General features: G+C 45.6%; 1 protein-coding gene across 1 annotated transcript in view; it reads left to right on the top strand.

The window, feature by feature from the left end:
* LOC112263665 (myotubularin-related protein 13-like) overlaps nucleotides 1-13,300 on the top strand; it is a 143,130-nt gene extending 129,830 nt beyond the window's left edge. The window contains exons 32-41 of the mRNA XM_042330916.1: nucleotides 368-469; nucleotides 5,208-5,393; nucleotides 6,411-6,537; nucleotides 6,854-6,984; nucleotides 10,423-10,647; nucleotides 10,731-10,838; nucleotides 11,052-11,242; nucleotides 11,400-11,487; nucleotides 11,591-11,722; nucleotides 11,889-13,300. Of these exons, the coding sequence (XP_042186850.1) occupies nucleotides 368-469; nucleotides 5,208-5,393; nucleotides 6,411-6,537; nucleotides 6,854-6,984; nucleotides 10,423-10,647; nucleotides 10,731-10,838; nucleotides 11,052-11,242; nucleotides 11,400-11,487; nucleotides 11,591-11,722; nucleotides 11,889-11,987 (1,389 nt within the window). The 3' untranslated portion in view covers nucleotides 11,988-13,300. The remainder of the gene's footprint in view (nucleotides 1-367; nucleotides 470-5,207; nucleotides 5,394-6,410; nucleotides 6,538-6,853; nucleotides 6,985-10,422; nucleotides 10,648-10,730; nucleotides 10,839-11,051; nucleotides 11,243-11,399; nucleotides 11,488-11,590; nucleotides 11,723-11,888) is intronic.
* Nucleotides 13,301-17,485: the final 4,185 nt, after the last annotated feature.

Here is a 17,485-nt window from a genome sequence, read left to right as displayed (position 1 = left end):
CTATGGCCCTGCATTAAATGTGTCATAAACTACAGAACAATATTATCTGGCCCTGCATTAAATGTGTCATAAACTACAGAACAATATTATCTGGCCCTGCATTAAATGTGTCATAAACTACAGAACAATATTATCTGGCCCTGCATTAAATGTGTCATAAACTACAGAACAATATTATCTGGCCCTGCATTAAATGTGTCATAAACTACAGAACAATATTATCTGGCCCTGCTCCACACAGTCTTCACAGGAACAGCTTAACGGCATGAACTGTGTGTCTTGTGTGTGTGTGTGTGTGAACTGTGTGTGTGTGTGTGTGTGTGTGTGTGTGTGTGTGTGTGTGTGTGTGTGTGTGTTTTCCCTGCAGCTTCACAAGCTCCTGCAGTTGGCCCTGATTCTGGTGGAGCTGCTGGACAGTGGCTCGTCCGTCCTGCTGAGTCTGGAGGATGGCTGGGACATCACCACACAGGTGAGCCTCACGAGCACACACACACACGGCCTCTCCCCCAGCAGGAGTAGTGGAAGAGAGGGACTGGGGATATAGGAGGGTGGGTAGGAGAGAGAGGGGGACTGGGTGTAGGAGGGTAGGAGAGGGACTGGGAGGGTAGGAGAGAGTGGGAAGAAAAGGAAAAGAGAGACATCTTGGCTGAAACTGACAAGTGAAACGTCTACACCCAGGGTGTCAAACATACGGGCCGAGGTCCAATCCAGCCCCACGGGTGGTTTGATTTAAAAAGTGTGTGTGTGTTTGTGTGTATATACAGTATATCACGAAAGTGAATACACCCCTCACATTTCTGTAAATATTTGAGTATATCTTTTCATGTGACAACACTGAAGAAATGACACTTTGCTACAATATAAAGTAGTGAGTGTACAGCTTGTATAACAGTAAATTTGCTGTCCCCTCAACAGACAGCCATTAATATCTAAACCGCTGGCAACAAAAGTGAGTACACCCCTAAAAAAATATCCAAATTGTCAATAATTTGTGTGGCCACCATCATTTTCCAGCACTGCCTTAACCTTCTTGGGCATGGAGTTCACCAGAGCTTCACAGGTTGCCACTGGAGTCCTCTTCCACTCCTCCATGACGACATCACGGAGCTGGTGGATGTTAGAGACCTTGCACTCCTCCACCTTCCGTTTGAGGATGCCCCACAGATGCTCAATAGGGTTTAGGTCTGGAGACATGCTTGGCCAGTCCATCACCTTTACCCTCAGCTTCTTTAGCAAGGCAGTGGTCGTCTTGGAGGTGTGTTTGGGGTCGTTATCATGTTGGAATACTGCCCTGCGGCCCAGTCTGCGAAGGGAGGGGATCATGCTCTGCTTCATTATGTCACAGTACATGTTGGCATTCATGGTTCCCTCAATGAACTGTAGCTCCCCAGTGCCGGCAGCACTCATGCAGCCCCAGACCATGACACTCCCACCACCATGCTTGACTGTAGGCAAGACACACTTGTCTTTGTACTCCTCACCTGGTTGCCACACACGCTTGACACCATCTGAACCAAATAAGTTTATCTTGGTCTCATCAGACCACAGGACATGGTTCCAGCAATCTATGTCCTTAGTCTGCTCGTCTTCAGCAAACTATTTGCGGGCTTTCTTGTGCATAATTTTAGAAGAGGCTTCCCTCTGGAACGACAGCCATGTAGACCAATTTGATGCAGTGTACGGCTTATGGTCTGAGCACTGACAGGCTGACTTCAACCCCTGCAGCATTGCTGGCAGCACTCATATGTCTATTTCCCAAAGACAACCTCTGGATATGACGCTGAGCACGTGCACTCAACTTCTTTGGTCGACCATGGCGAGGCCTGTTCTGAGTGGAACCTGTCCAGTTAAACCGCTGTATGGTCTTGGCCACCGTGCTGCAGCTCAGTTTCAGGGTCTTGGCAATCTTCTTATAGCCCAGGCCATCTTTATGTAGAGCAACAATTCTTTTTTTCAGATCCTCAGAGAGTTCTTTGCCATGAGGTGCCATGTTGAACTTCCAGTGACCAGTCAGTATGAGGGAGTGTGAGAGAGATGACACCAAATTTATCACACCTGCTCCCCATTCACACCTGAGACCTTGTAACACTAATGAGTCACATGACACTGGGGAGGGAAAATGACTAATTAGGCCCAATTTGGACATTTTCATTTAGGGGTGTACTCACTTTTGCTGCCAGTGGTTGAGACATTAGTGGCTGTGTATTGAGTTATTTTTAGGGGACAGCAAATTTACACTGTTATACAAGCTGTACACTCACTACTTTACAGTGTAGCAAAGTGTCATTTATTCAGTGTTGTCACATGAAAAGATATACTCAAATATTTACAAAAATGTGAGGGGTGTACTCACTTTTGTGATATACTGTATATATAACTCCGCAAAAAAAACCATCCCTTTTTCAGGACCCTGTCTTTCAAAGATAACTTGTAAAATCCAAATAACTTCACAGATCTTCATTGTAAAGGGTTTAAACACTGTTTCCCATGTTTATTCAATGAACCATGAACAATTAATGAACATGCACCTGTGGAACGGTCATTAAAGACACTAACAGTGTACAGACGGTAGGCAATTAAGGTCACAGTTATGAAAACGTAGGGCACTAAAGAGGCCTTTCTACTGACTTTCTAAAAATACCAAAAGAAAGATGCCCAGGGTCCCTGCTCATCTGCGTGAACATGCGTAAGCATGCTGCAATGAGGCATGAGGACGGCAGATGTGGCCAGGGCAATAAATTGCAACGTCCGTACTGTGAGACGCCTAAGACAGCGATACAGGGAGACATGACGGACAGCTGATCGTCCTCGCAGTGGCAGTCCACGTGTAACACCTGCACAGGATCGGTACATCTAAACATCACACCTGCGGGACAGGTACAGGATGGCAACAACAACTGCCCGAGTTACACAAGGAACGCACAATCCCTCCATCAGTGCTCACACTGTCCACAATAGGCAGAGAGAGGCTGGACTGAGGGCTTGTAAGGCCTGTTGTAAGGCAGGTCCTCGCCAGACATCACCGGCAACAATGTCGCCTATGGGCACAAACCCACCGTTGCTGGACCAGACAGGACTGGCAAAAAGTGCACTTTGCAACTCTGCCTAGAAGGCCAGCATAACGGAGTCGCCTCTTCACTGTTGACGTTGAGACTGGTGTTTTGCGGGCACTATTTAATGAAGCTGCCAGTTGAGGACCTGTGAGGCATCTGTTTCTCAATCTAGACACTCTAATGTACTTGTCCTCTTGCTCAGTTGTGCACCGGGGCCTCCCACTTCTCTTTCTATTCTGGTTAGTCAGTTTACACTGTTCTGTGAAGAGTTGTGCACAGCGTTGTATGAAATCTTCAGTTTCTTGGCAATTTCTCACATGAAATAGCCTTCATTTCTCAGAACAAGAATAGACTGATGAGTTTCAGAAGAAAGTTCTTTGTTTCTAGCCATTTGGAGCCTGTAATCGAACCCACAAATGCTGATGCTCCAGATACGCAACTAGTCTAAGAAAGGACAGTTTTATTGCTTCTTTAATCAGAACAACAGTTTTCAGCTGTGCTAACATAATTGCAAAATGGTTTTCTAATGATCAATTAGCCTTTTAAAATTATAAACTTGGATTAGCTAACACAACGTGCCATTGAAACAAAGGAGTGATGGTTGCTGATAATGAGCCTCTGTATGTCTATGTAGATATTCCATTAAAAAAATAAGCTGTTTCCAGCAACAATAGTCATTTACAGCATTAACTAAATCTACGCTGTATTTCTTATCAATTTGATGTTACTTGACCCCAAACTTTTGAACGGTAGTAAATCAATGAAATGAAAGCTAGACAGTCGGGGAGCGTAGAATTTTTTTTTACACGATGGTTATAGGGGCCAATTTTGACTAAATATAACACATTTTCCCTCCGGGACCTCGTTGAAGACTGTATGCAGCCTTCATGGCAAAATGAGTTTGACAACCCTGGTCTACACTTACAGGTAAGGAAATAGGTCATCACGTCATCAGGTCTAACACACAGCTACGCCTTTAGTTTCAACGACTTATTTCCAAAGTTGTTCTGGCACTACACTACCAGACAACCTGGTTAGTACAACATGCTGAAATGTGGTGTAACGATGCTGAGGCTGTAGGGCCCTATGTCACTGTATGCTGATTTCAATCGTGAAAGTGCTTGATTCTGTTTTTTAGGAGAGTAAACACAGGCTTGTTTTTATCCTCATCTTTTTTTCTTTTCCTTTTCGCTCAGCGTTTTGTCACATTTTTGCACTGTGAGCTCACATTTTCCATGCCGACCTGTTACGTGAGCGTGTGTTATTGGGGATGGCATTGTGCGCGTGGCCTCCCAATGTGTTTACAGCCCATGGCTGTCGTGTAAAAGCACTGGTGTAGCCTCGCTTCCCGTGCCTGGCACGTGTCAGGCCCAGAACATCTTACTCATCACGGTGGGGCCTGATCAGCCTTGCTCCAGGAAATGGGCTCCATATGCCTTGGCTCTTCATCTCCTGACCAACTCATAGACACCCAGCAGAGGAGAAGCAGATCCCTGTGTTTCTCGCTCTCCCCTCTTTCTTTTCTAATAGCCCCCTCTTCAGTGATGGTGCTATGGTCATTTAGGAGCTTAGGTCTGTACTGGGGAGGACCGCTGGGCTGTGATGAAGAGGACTTTTCACCAACTCTAGAAAGCCTGCAAAGCCTGCTCTGTTTTTTTGAGGGTACAGTGGTGCTCTAGAGAGGGAGTGCAATCTGTTTCCCTCATTCATTCCACATGCATCAGGGTTCATCGGTTAGCTGACACAGAGAGGGATCCAGGCCAAGTGCCGGCAGCATGTGTGCAGTCAGACGACACGCTCTTACAAATATCAGCCATAACCGTCCCACTGCATATAGAGGGAGAGGATTCAAACCATAGACAGGAAAGGTAGTGTAACCACAGACCAGGGAGAACAGAGGTTACTGGTTTGGAAAACGGGGTCAATGGAGACCTCCTCGTCACCTACCCCTCTGTCACAGAAATCCTAAGTCCTTGTCACGCCATTGGCAGCTTAGTCAGTCTTCGGAGTTTTAAAAGACTTCAAGAGTTTTATTTCATTCCCACCCTCTAACTCCCCCCGTGTCTCTCTTTCTCTCTCTCTCTCTCTCTCTCTCTTTTTCTTTCTCTCTGTGTTTCTCTTGCCGATGTTCTCTCTCTTTCTCCCTCTCTCCAGGTGGTGTCCCTGGTCCAGCTGCTGAGTGACCCGTTCTACCGGACTCTGGAGGGCTTCCAGGTGCTGCTGGAGAAGGAGTGGCTGTCCTTCGGCCACAAGTTCAGCCAGCGCTCCATCCTGACCCCCAGCAGCCAGGGCAGTGGTTTCACGCCCATCTTTCTGCAGTTCCTGGACTGCGTGCACCAGGCAAGCCTTGCACACCCACCTCCGAGGCCCACACCCCTTTCATTACCCCCCGTCCACACCCCTCTTCAACCCCTTCCCTCCCACCATACTTCCTCCGTGAGCTCATCACATTCCTTCAGAGAAGAGAAGAGGAGGCGGAGGAGGAGAGAGACTCAGCTGTCATTATCTATGGACTCGGTTGATTTTTTGTACTCTGCAATCCCCACATCGGATAAGTAATTTAGACAGAGTTGTACGCTGGGGAGTTTCAGCTGCAGGGCTGTTGCCCAGATGGTCTGTGAACCCCACGGTCAGTGCTGTGCTTTTCCATGCTAGTGTTTTTCACCATCCCCTATGCATTTCCTCAGTGTTAAGAGCACCGAGTGGGAAAATTGCAGTTGTGGGGATTAAAAGTCTCTCTCCTCGGAAGGCGGGGTGAGGAGGGTGCAGCTGAAGTGGATTGGGTTTTACATGCTCAAATGCTAACTTTAGAGAACGTTGTGTTTTCTGTCTCCCCCAGGGTCCGGCAGGCCAACTCCCATACACTTACATCAACACATAGTTTCTGAGTTTGTCTTTTGTAACTGGAGGGGCGTCTGCCAAGGAGGCCCTACAGAGGTTCTCTAGGGCCGAAGTGCGATAAACAGGGGGAAAGGGAGTTTGATGAGTTTCTGAAAATAGAAGTTCCTCATCTCAGACACAGCTGTTGTTTTCGCCAGTACGCCCAGGTGGCCCAAAACATGCAAAAGAGCGGCAAGGTCCTCTCGCTTGGCCACTGCTGCACATTGCTGGACCGCTGCCTTCTAGCTCGGCCCTGCTTTTGTCTGAGAGTGATGATGTCAGTCACTGGCCTTTGCTCCCTGGTCTCCATTTAATTCTGCCAGTAATGGGGAGTGTATGTAGTCATAACGGACCCATCTGTAGTCATAACACAGGGACATGCTCCAGCCATCACAATGTGTCACCTTTCTCTCTCTCTCTCTCTCGCCACCTCTCTCTCGCCATCGCCATCTCTCTCGCCATTTCTCCTCATTGCAGATCCAGGACCAGTGCCCCTTGGAATTTGAGTTTAATCAGCACTATCTGAAGTTCCTGGCATACCACTACATCTCCAACCGCTTCAAGAACTTCCTCCTGGACTCCGACTACGAACGCCTGGAGCATGGTCGGTATAGTACAAATACAGTGTAAAGGGATGATTTAACAGTAAGGCCATTAACATCTGTACGTGTATTTAAAGTCTTTGGCAGAGTTGCGGGATTCAACAGGCAGAGTGTTGAAACTACTGTTCTGTCTGTGAAATGATAGTGTGTAATGATAGTGTAATGGGTCAGGTATTTCAGGATACTGACATGTTGCAGTGAAGCACTTCTAAATTACCTAGATCCTATCTCTTATCTTAGATCAGGGATTTGTCAGTGAATAGTGGTAGTGTGTCTCGGCCTGTTGAACAACCTCGTCTTTGTCTCACTCTTCAAAAGGCACATTGTTCGAGGACAAGCCGGGAGACAAGCAGGCCAGGAGGGGGGTCTGTATCTGGGAGTGTATCAGCAGAATGCACCGGAGGAGTCCACTGTTCTTCAACTACCTGTACAGTCCCACAGAGGCTGAGGTGACTGCTTGTTTGTTTGTGTGTCTTGTCAAATCAAATCAAATTTATTTATATAGCCCTTCATACATCAGCTGATATCTCAAAGTGCTGTACAGAAACCCAGCCTAAAACCCCAGACAGCAAGCAATGCAGGTGTAGAAGCACGGTGGCTAGGAAAAACTCCCTAGAAAGGCCAAAACCTAGGAAGAAACCTAGAGAGGAACCAGGCTATGTGGGGTGGCCAGTCCTCTTTTGGCTGTGCCGGGTGGAGATTATAACAGAACATGGACAAGATGTTCAAATGTTCATAAGTGACCAGCATGGTCGTATAATAATAAGGCAGAACAGTTGAAACTGGAGCAGCAGCACGGTCAGGTGGACTGGGGACAGCAAGGAGTCATCATGTCAGGTAGTCCTGGGGCATGGTCCTAGGGCTCAGGTCCTCCGAGAGAGAGAAAGAAAGAGAGAATTAGAGAGAGCATATGTGGGGTGGCCAGTCCTCTTCTGGCTGTGCCGGGTGGAGATTATAACAGAACACGGCCAAGATGTTCAAATGTTCATAAATGACCAGCATGATCGAATAATAATAAGGCAGAACAGTTGAAACTGGAGCAGCAGCACGGCCAGGTGGACTGGGGACAGCAAGGAGTCATCATGTCAGGTAGTCCTGGGTCATGGTCCTAGGGCTCAGGTCCTCCGAGAGAGAGAGAAAGAGAGAATTAGAGAACGCACACTTAGATTCACACAGGACACCGAATAGGACAGGAGAGGTACTCCAGATATAACAAACTGACCCTAGCCCCCCGACACATTAACTACTGCAGCATAAATACTGGAGGCTGAGACAGGAGGGGTCAGGAGACACTGTGGCCCCATCCGAGGACACCCCCAGACAGGGCCAAACAGGAAGGATATAACCCCACCCACTTTGCCAAAGCACAGCCCCCACACCACTAGAGGGATATCTTCATCCACCAACTTACCATCCTGAGACAAGGCTGAGTATAGCCCACAAAGATCTCCGCCATGGCACAACCCAAGGGGGGGCGCCAACCCAGACAGGACGACCACATCAGTGAATCAACCCACTCAGGTGACGCACCCCTTCCAGGGACGGCATGAGAGAGCCCCAGTAAGCCAGTGACTCAGCCCCTGTAATAGGGTTAGAGGCAGAGAATCCCAGTGGGAAGAGGGGAACCGGCCAGGCAGAGACAGCAAGGGCGGTTCGTTGCTCCAGAGCCTTTCCGTTCACCTTCCCACTCCTGGGCCAGACTACACTCAATCATATGACCCACTGAAGAGATAAGTCTTCAGTAAGGACTTAAAGGTTGAGACCGAGTTTGCGTCTCTGACATGGGTAGGCAGACCGTTCCATAAAAATGGAGCTCTATAGGAGAAAGCCCTGCCTCCAGCTGTTTGCTTAGAAATTCTAGGGACAATTAGGAGGCCTGCGTCTTGTGACCGTAGCGTACGTGTAGGTATGTACGGCAGGACCAAATCAGAGAGATAGGTAGGAGCAAGCCCATGTAATGCTTTGTAGGTTAGCAGTAAAACCTTGAAATCAACCCTTGCTTTGACAGGAAGCCAGTGTAGAGAGGCTAGCACTGGAGTAATATGATCAAATTTTGGGGTTCTAGTCAGGATTCTAGCAGCCGTATTTAGCACCAACTGAAGTTTATTTAGTGCTTTATCCGTGTAGCCGGAAAGTAGAGCATTGCAGTAGTTTAACCTAGAAGTGACAAAAGCATGGATTGATTTTTCTGCATCATTTTTGGACAGAAAGTTTCTGATTTTTGCAATGTTACGTAGATGGAAAAAAGATGTCCTTGAAATGGTCTTGATATGTTCTTCAAAAGAGAGATCAGGGTCCAGAGTAACGCCGAGGTCCTTCACAGTTTTATTTGAGACGACTGTACAACCATTAAGATTAATTGTCAGATTCAACAGAAGATCTCTTTGTTTCTTGGGACCTAGAACAAGCATCTCTGTTTTGTCTGAGTTTAAAAGTAGAAAGTTTGCAGCCATCCACTTCCTTATGTCTGAAACACATGCTTCTAGCAAGGGCAATTTTGGGGCTTCACCATGTTTCATTGAAATGTACAGCTGTGTGTCATCCGCATAGCAGTGAAAGTTAACATTATGTTTTCGAATAACATCCCCAAGAGGTAAAATATATAGTGAAAACAATAGTGGTCCCAAAACGGAACCTTGAGGAACACCGAAAAATACAGTTGATTTGTCAGAGGACAAACCATTCACAGAGACAAACTGATATCTTTCCGACAGATAAGATCTAAACCAGGCCAGAACTTGTCCGTGTAGACCAATTTGGGTTTCCAATCTCTCCAAAAGAATGTGGTGATCGATGGTATCAAAAGCAGCACTAAGGTCTAGGAGCACGAGGACAGATGCAGAGCCTCGGTCCGATGCCATTAAAATGTCATTTACCACCTTCACAAGTGCTGTCTCAGTGCTATGATGGGGTCTAAAATCAGACTGAAGCATTTCGTATACATTGTTTGTCTTGTATGTTGCAACTCCCCAAGCAAGTTTGCTGCCATCTCTGATACGTAGCGTTGGTACTTCATTCTGTTTGTGTATGTCAGCCAGATCCCCAATGGCCTTTTCTCTAGTTCACCCACTGACTCACACTTGCGCACACCCATGTTCTCCTGTTCTGGACGTCCTCAGTAGAGATACACAGGGATCTTCACACTTTCCAGAGCAGCCAGTCCAGCTGCTAAAACTTCAGATCGCTCCCAGATGACATCCACAATGATGGATGGCCAGACTGCCACTCTCTTGCACCAGATGATGCCTTATTGCGATGACCTTCCAGTGTTCCTCTCCCAGTCCTGCTGAATGTTCTGTAGCAGACTGTTGATGTCGATGAAGACCGTGAGTCACAGGCCCAGGAGAGCCCAGCTGAACTCTGTTAGCAGTTTCTTATCAGTGTTGTTCGGGATCTTTTAATATCTGTGGTCGTAAAGGAAGCGTCTCGCTTAGCCTCTTCCAACTCCCTGACAGGGACTTTCTGATGTTGCTGTTTAACCCTGTCTTGGCATATGTCTGGTCTTCAACTTCAAAGTCCATCCCAATGGGTTAGTTGTGTTCATGGGAACCGTAAATCCTCTTCCCACTGGCCAGCGATCGCGGCGGCTGTACCCATTATTTCAGGGGCGTATAAATCAGTAGGAGGCAAACAGCCTGCGTGTTTATACACCCCGGGCCCCGACGTGATTAAGTGTTCGGGGAAGTGTTAGGTCCGGTGGGCCACATTCTTTCCCACTGGCTATATTCAGTGGTGTGCTCACTGAGAGATTGGACAGATTCACATCATTGGGGAGAGAACTCTACACTACACACTTGATTTCAAACTAGCCAAAATAGATATTTGTCTCATGTGTAAACATATCAGATTATCATAATTCGTTTTTTGTTGTTTCATATGTTATTTAGCCGGTGCTCAAGCCCTCTATTAGCATCCCTGCTTTGAGGAAGTGGGACTTCTTCACGGGGGAGACCCTGTGCACAGGCCCGTCCTATGACTGGAGGATGCTGGCTGTCAGGTCGGAGAACATGGAGGAGACGGACACCATCGCCACCAGCAAGAGGAGGATCGTGTGGCCCTGCTACAGCAGTGTGGGGCGCGCCCAGCCTGACGCTATCACCAAGCTCCTGGCTGTGAGTTCTAAAAGTCTGAGTTGGGATGATGTTATCCATGCCTGACTATGTGCCTGACACTGATGAGAGCCCTGTTGTTGCAGGACATAGAGCGGCTGGAGGGGGAGATGAGCCAAGCACCAGAGAGGTGGCAGGCCACTCTGGAGAGAGTCCGAGTCAGTATCCAGGAGGACCTCAAACAGGAGGGAAATGTAAGACAAACACAACACACTTTCCCATGTTTTCTCCTCTTCCCCCGATTCCTGTTTCCCATAAACCTCACTTAGCCTGAACTCCGCTCATTTACTGGACGGTTCAGCTAGACAGCACTGTTTGACTCGTCAATCTGTGACAGACCATCGGGAAGATGTTTTGTCTAATGTTTCATGGCTTTTCTTATTCCATCTGTCTTGTCTTTTTTGCAGCTCCGCAAGCAGTCTGCGTCCACCTCGGGGCTGATCCCCACGTCCAGTCTGCAGGCGTTCCAGAGACGTTCCATACTGCACCTGCCTGACACTGGCTTGGGGGAGGACACCAGCCCCACTGCCACTAACGGGGTCAACCGCCGGGCCGCCACACTCTACAACCAGTTCACCCCCAAGAACGAGGAAAACAGGTGGGTCTCCACTCCCAGCACTGAGACGGCAAACAGGGACCGGGACTTCCAATTAGTCCTGTTTCCTCACCCAACTCTTCTGTAAAGCGTTGACACACAGACAGAATCTCTCTACCAAGCAGATGTTTTAAATTCATCTTAATGGTGTTTTATTCAGATCGTTTGAGGGGATTCTTTACAAACGAGGAGCACTGCTGAAAGGATGGAAACCTCGCTGGTTTGTTTTGGACATTACAAAACACCAAGTGAGTATTACAGCATGTTGCATGTTGCTACCAGTCTGTTCCAGACAATGTCTCCACTCCTATGCCAGCGGTGTTATATGTGTGTGTGTGTGTGTTGTCCCAGCTGAGGTACTACGACACGGGGGAGGACACTAACTGCCGGGGCCACATTGACCTGGCGGAGGTGGAGTCAGCTCTGATCGCCACCCCCACCATAGGAGCTCCTAAACACATCAGTGAGAAGGCCTTCTTTGACGTGAGTGTCTCTCTGGTTCTCCATTCCTCTGTCTGCTTGTGATCTTGTGATCTTTTCTTGTGTTCTGTGGTAGAATACACTTCAGCCATGGCAGTATCAGGCTCTGTATGTCACATCCCACCTCTCCTGTCACTGTTGAACCATTGGTTGGGTGTTGTCATTCCAGCTGAAGACCACCAAGCGAGTGTACAACTTCTGCGCCTCGGATGCCCAGAGCGCCCATCAGTGGATGGATAAGATCCAGAGCTGCATCTCCGACGCGTGATCTCTGAACTCCCCAGCCAGGGCGTGGTCGGGATGTGGTCAGGTCACTGCATTAACACTTAAGTGCAGCAAGGTGGATGAGGGCAGAGACTGTGGGCACATATATACAGTACATATTCAGCTCAGTCACCATGGGAGTGGCTTTAACATGAGGACCACAGTGATCTAAGTGCCTGTTAGTGGAGGCTATGCCGTACATCCATCCATCCTGCTGCCTTGCAGGACCCAGGCAGTCTTCACTCTGTCTGCCTGACAGCTTTAGCAGGAGTTGATGAATGTGTCCTGGTCTCTGCCGTCAGCTCTCTCTGTACTGTACCTTGTTACTGCTACAGGGATCAACACTTATAGTGAAAAGTAAATGGCTGAAACAGATGGCTGAGCACTACTAAGGATAGTTTATGCCATTTCAGTTGTAAATAGATAAAAGCAATAGCACTGGCCATTTTAAACTGTGGGTTCAATATATAAACGAAAATATATAAAACATACAAGAGAATTTATATTAGATATTTTACAATGAGGAAAAGGTGTTGCTGCTTGACAAAAGGTCTAAACCACCAAAAACGGAGGTTTTGAAAATGCACAATATGACAAGGCAATTTGTTTGCACTTAGTTCTATAATATGCACTCCATATAGAATGATAGATTTTCTTACTGAAGCGAACAGCCAGGCAAAAGGCATTACTTTATAACGATGTATAAAAGGACCTTTTCCTTATCAAGACAAATTGGAAGAGAGAAAAAACACTATAAAGTTCAAAACATGTTTCTGACATTTTATATTTAAGTGATGTCCTCTATTTTTAAACATACACTATGAATGTTTTTACTCATGTATAACAGTTTGTTTGTTCTTGTGATGTAAATTATTTTTTTTATTAAAAGAGTAACTCATTGTTAAAGTGTGGTGGCTTAATGTTTTATGTAAATACTCATGTGATATTCCATTTTTATTTGATTTGATATATAACGTGTGTATGCTTTTCTAACTGAGACTGTACTAGACCATGTCTTATGTGCCAATATAGCAACCTTGTTTCCTATCTTTGATGAGACTGACTGAGCCATTGTGTCTTTAGATGAAGAGGAGTCGACTCTTTCTCAGGATATCCAGAAAGGCTCTGTCGTAAGGACTTTTAAATCAATCAGTCAGACGGTGTTTGTTTCATCTGTTGTCTGCACCTTCCAGAGAACAAAGCAAAAGAAGAGAATCAAAGTCATTTCAGAAGCTATATGTTACTGTGTCTTTTGTACCATGTTTTGCATTGATACTAATGTTTGGTTTTGTTTATAAATCAAGAGTACTTGAACTAGCCAGATGATTGGTGTGATTATTTTACAGTAGATATGACGGCTGCATATTTGAGATTAAGATAATTTACAAATGATGAATTATGTGGCTTCTGACGAGTGTTTTTTTTTTTCAATCTGACAATAATAGCCCTTTAGATGCCACCTACATCTAAAAGGGATGAGAGTATACTCAGGCGCCAGTAAGTCTCTATTGTAGGTTGCAAAATACCTCATTTATTTGCAGATAATAGGTCACAAGATATAGGGAACAAACCTGAACCTAACCTAAGCCACTTGAAAGCCACCTAAGCCACCTCTCCTCTTGTTAAAAATAGTCTCTCTTTTCTCATGAAAGGTAAGCAGACACCACTCCAGCAGAATAGTTCATAAGGCCCGAGCCAAAAACTGGGCTTGGCAAGGATGTTTCACTTCCAACAATGAGTAAGGAACTGGGCGAGAAACCCAACACAGAGCCACTGGCGTCGGCTTGGCGAGACTCGAAGGCACTCCTGGTCCTGAAGAGACCTGTCCCACAGCAGGAAGGCGGGAAAGCCCTAAACTGAAGTTCTCTAGAAGACATTGTGGACGTGTTCCTGATCCCGAGCACTCTCTCCCAGCTGGCTTGTACTGCGAGCAGGTGCAGTGCTGGCTAACATCTGGACAGACGCTTCTCTGGCAGGTCTCTCCATATTTAGCTGCCCCCTGGAGGAGTGGATTTACGCCTCCGCCCATGACGAGAGGGATGAGGCGGAAGTGGGGTTCCGGTTGGATTTTCAGGAATGGAGCCGTTGTGACTCCTCAGTCCCTTAAGGAGAGTTAGTGGTTTAAAACTCACTCAACAGGCCGATGATGAATCCAAATTCACTGGTTCACCGCTGTGATTGTAGTTCATTGACTGTTCTATGACTATTTCACAAATAGATTGTCTGTGTTAGTAAATAATCTATTACATGAGGTTGAGCAGGACATGAGGCCTGGTTAATGTTACACAATTCTCCAGATGCAACAGTATACAGTGCATTTGGTAAGTATTCAGAACCATTCCCTTTTTCTACATTTTGTTACGTTACAGCCTTATTCTCAAATGTTCCTCATTGATCTACACACAATACCAAAGCGAAAACCGGTTATTAGACATTTTTGAAAAAGTATAAAAAAACAGAAATACCTTATTTACATAAGTATTCAGACCCTATGCTATGAGACTCGAAATTGAGCTCAGGTGCATCCTGTTTCCACTGATCATCCTTGAGATGTTTCTACAACTTGATTTCTACAAATACATTGATTGGAAATTATTTGTAAAGGTCCCACATTTGACAGTGTATGTCAGAGCAAAAACCAAGCCATGAGGTCGAAGGAATTGTCTTAGAGCTCCGAGACAGGATTGTGTTGAGGCACAGATGGGTACCAAAAAATGTCTGCAGCATTGAAGGTCCCCAAGAACATGGTGGCCTCCATCATTCTAAAATGGAAGAAGTCGGAGGTCCTAAGCGCTCTGGAGCAAGTTCTCATCAAGGATCTCTCTGCACTTTGCTCTGTTCATCTTTTCCTCTATCCTGACTAGTCTCCCAGTCCCTGCCACTGAAAAACATCCCCACAGCATGCTGCTGGCACCACCATGCTTCACCGTAGGGATGGTGCCAGGTTTCCTCCAGACATGATGTTCGGCATTCGGGCCTAAGAGTTCAATCTTGGTTTCATCAGACCAGAGAATCTTGTTTCTCATGGTCTGAGAGTTCTTTAGGTGCCTTTTGACTAACTCCAAGTGAGCTGTTGTGTGCCTTTTACTGAGGAGTGGCTTCTGTCTGGCCACTCTACCATACAGGCCTGATTGGTGGTGTGCTGCAGAGATGGTTGTCCTTCTGGAAGATCCTGGAGCTCTGTCAGAGTGACCATCTGGTTCTTGGTCACCTCCCTGACCAAGGCCCTTCTCCCCCGATTGCTCAGTTTGGCCGGGCGGCCAGCTCTAGAGTCTTGATGGTACCAAACTTCTTCCATTTAAGAATGTTGGAGGCCACTGTTTTCTTGGGGACCTTCAATGCTGCAGAAATGTTTTGGTACCCTTCCCCAGATCTGTGCCTCGACACAATCCTCGGTCTCGGAGCTCTAAGACAATTCCTTCGACCTCATGGCTTGGTTTTTGCTCTGACATACACTGTCAACTGTGGGACCTTACACAGATAAGTGTGTGCCTTTCCAAATCATGTCCAATCAATTGAATTTACCACAGGTTGAGTCCAATCAAATTATAGAAACATCTCAAGGATGATCAATGGAAACACGATGCACCTGAGCTCAATTTCGAGTCATAGCAAATAAGGTATTTCTGTTTTTTATTTTGAATACATTTGCAAAAAATCTAAACCTGTTTTTGCATTGTCATATTGTCATTAGATTGGGGTTAATAAGTTTTAGAATAAGGCTGTAACGGGAAAAAAGCGGGTCTGGGGGCGCTGTAACTGCAAAAGGTGCGACAACAAAAAATGATTATTTGTGCTGCAACTGTTGAGACAAACGGTGTTTAATTGTAAAGTTATATAATACTATAAGATATCATTACAGTTTTGTGCTTTCTGAATGTTTTCCACATTAGCTCATAGTAATTAGTCCTGGTGGTTTCGGAGAATAATCCCTTGAATCAGAATGGAAATCAAAACCTACTGCAAGTTCAAGATTCCGATTTTAATTTGGATCATATCTAGTGTCGTAAGTTACAGTTCTTGCTCCCATCCCAAGAAATTAATTCTAAATATAAGTTATAATTGTAGGACTATGAACCTAAAAATAACTCCCTATCGACTGGCGATAAATACAAAACAAATGTTTTTTTATTGGCCCCAAGTCCCCATGGCTGTTTTTCATTTACAGGGCACATCAGCAATCAGCATGTCCTGGAAGAAGTTGAGCTACACTAAAGCGACCCTTAAGAAACTAAAGTTACTTTGAAAAAGTAGTTTACTACATCCAAACTAAATTATCATACCTAAATCTGAAATTGCAAGGTCAGATCACTCTGGAGTCAGATGTTAAATAGAATATATAATTTAGCATAAAAAACACAATGTTTCAAGTGAGAATTAGGCAGGTCAGATTTAGAAAAATAAAATCTTGCCTACTACTTTACCCATATTTTATTTTCTTTCTGCAAAAAAAGTAGTGTGTAATTCCAGTAGTCAGCTACACTGCTACATGGTAAAAAATGTATGAATTACTGAAAACACTACCAATATTTAAATTTAGTTCAACTACTACAAAGCTACAGCAAACTGTGATGAAATTTCTTCTAGTAGTTCACTACTAACCAAAACTGGCTATTTCAGTATGACAAAGCCAGTTCAGGGAAATCATGTTTGTGAATCATTAGGACAATCATGGAATGTTCTTATCTGGACCTCACCCCTCGACCCCTATTTGGAGCATGATTTTAACGTTAATTTATAGCCATGATAGGCAGATTCTCCTTGGCTTTGGGGGGTAAGACGAGTTTTCTGTGTTGGCTTTTCCTCTGCCTACTTGGTGTCATTTGTCTGAGGCCATCCATGCACTTATGTCAATCCACCCACATTGTTAGTGACCCTAACTTCTACCCTACAGAGCCCAGGGTCCACCATGTGCACTAGTCAGAGCTGTGAGGTCACTCTGGGGAGACATTTCAACAAGAAACCAGGCATCTGCAAGAGATTTATTCATTACCAGATCATCCGAAAGAATGTTCCCATTTCAAATCTATTGAGATGAGAATCTGTTGGACAGGCGTCAGATAAGCTGGATGCGGGTATTAAGGTTCTTTAAGACACGTGGGGCCGAGGTTAGACGGGGTTAGACGGGTCAGAGATATTTTTGCCTTATTTTTGGAATGTAGAGGCTAATGCAATTAAGTCAAAGAGATGAAGTCCAACATTCCCCGACGGTGAGTACTGAGAACGGCCTGAATCCCTGCTGAATCACCTGCCTGCATTTTTCACATCTGGATATTAGATTTATTTGTTTATTTGGATCCCCATTAGCTTTTGCTGATGCAGCACCTACTCTTCCTGGTGTCCACAAAAACACAACACATGACAAGTAACAAAACACTGATTGACAACGACGTTCACACAAATTTCAAATACAACAACATACAAACAATACACCAAAATGTGTGTGTCCCCTCCGCCGTTCCATGAACTGTTGTTTAACCTGGTTTTTTTAAAGGTCATTTT

Source organism: Oncorhynchus tshawytscha, linkage group LG12 (genome assembly GCF_018296145.1).
Source record: "Oncorhynchus tshawytscha isolate Ot180627B linkage group LG12, Otsh_v2.0, whole genome shotgun sequence".
In the NCBI taxonomy this organism is placed as follows: Eukaryota; Metazoa; Chordata; class Actinopteri; order Salmoniformes; family Salmonidae; genus Oncorhynchus; species Oncorhynchus tshawytscha.
This window is presented reverse-complemented; position numbering and strand designations above follow the sequence as displayed.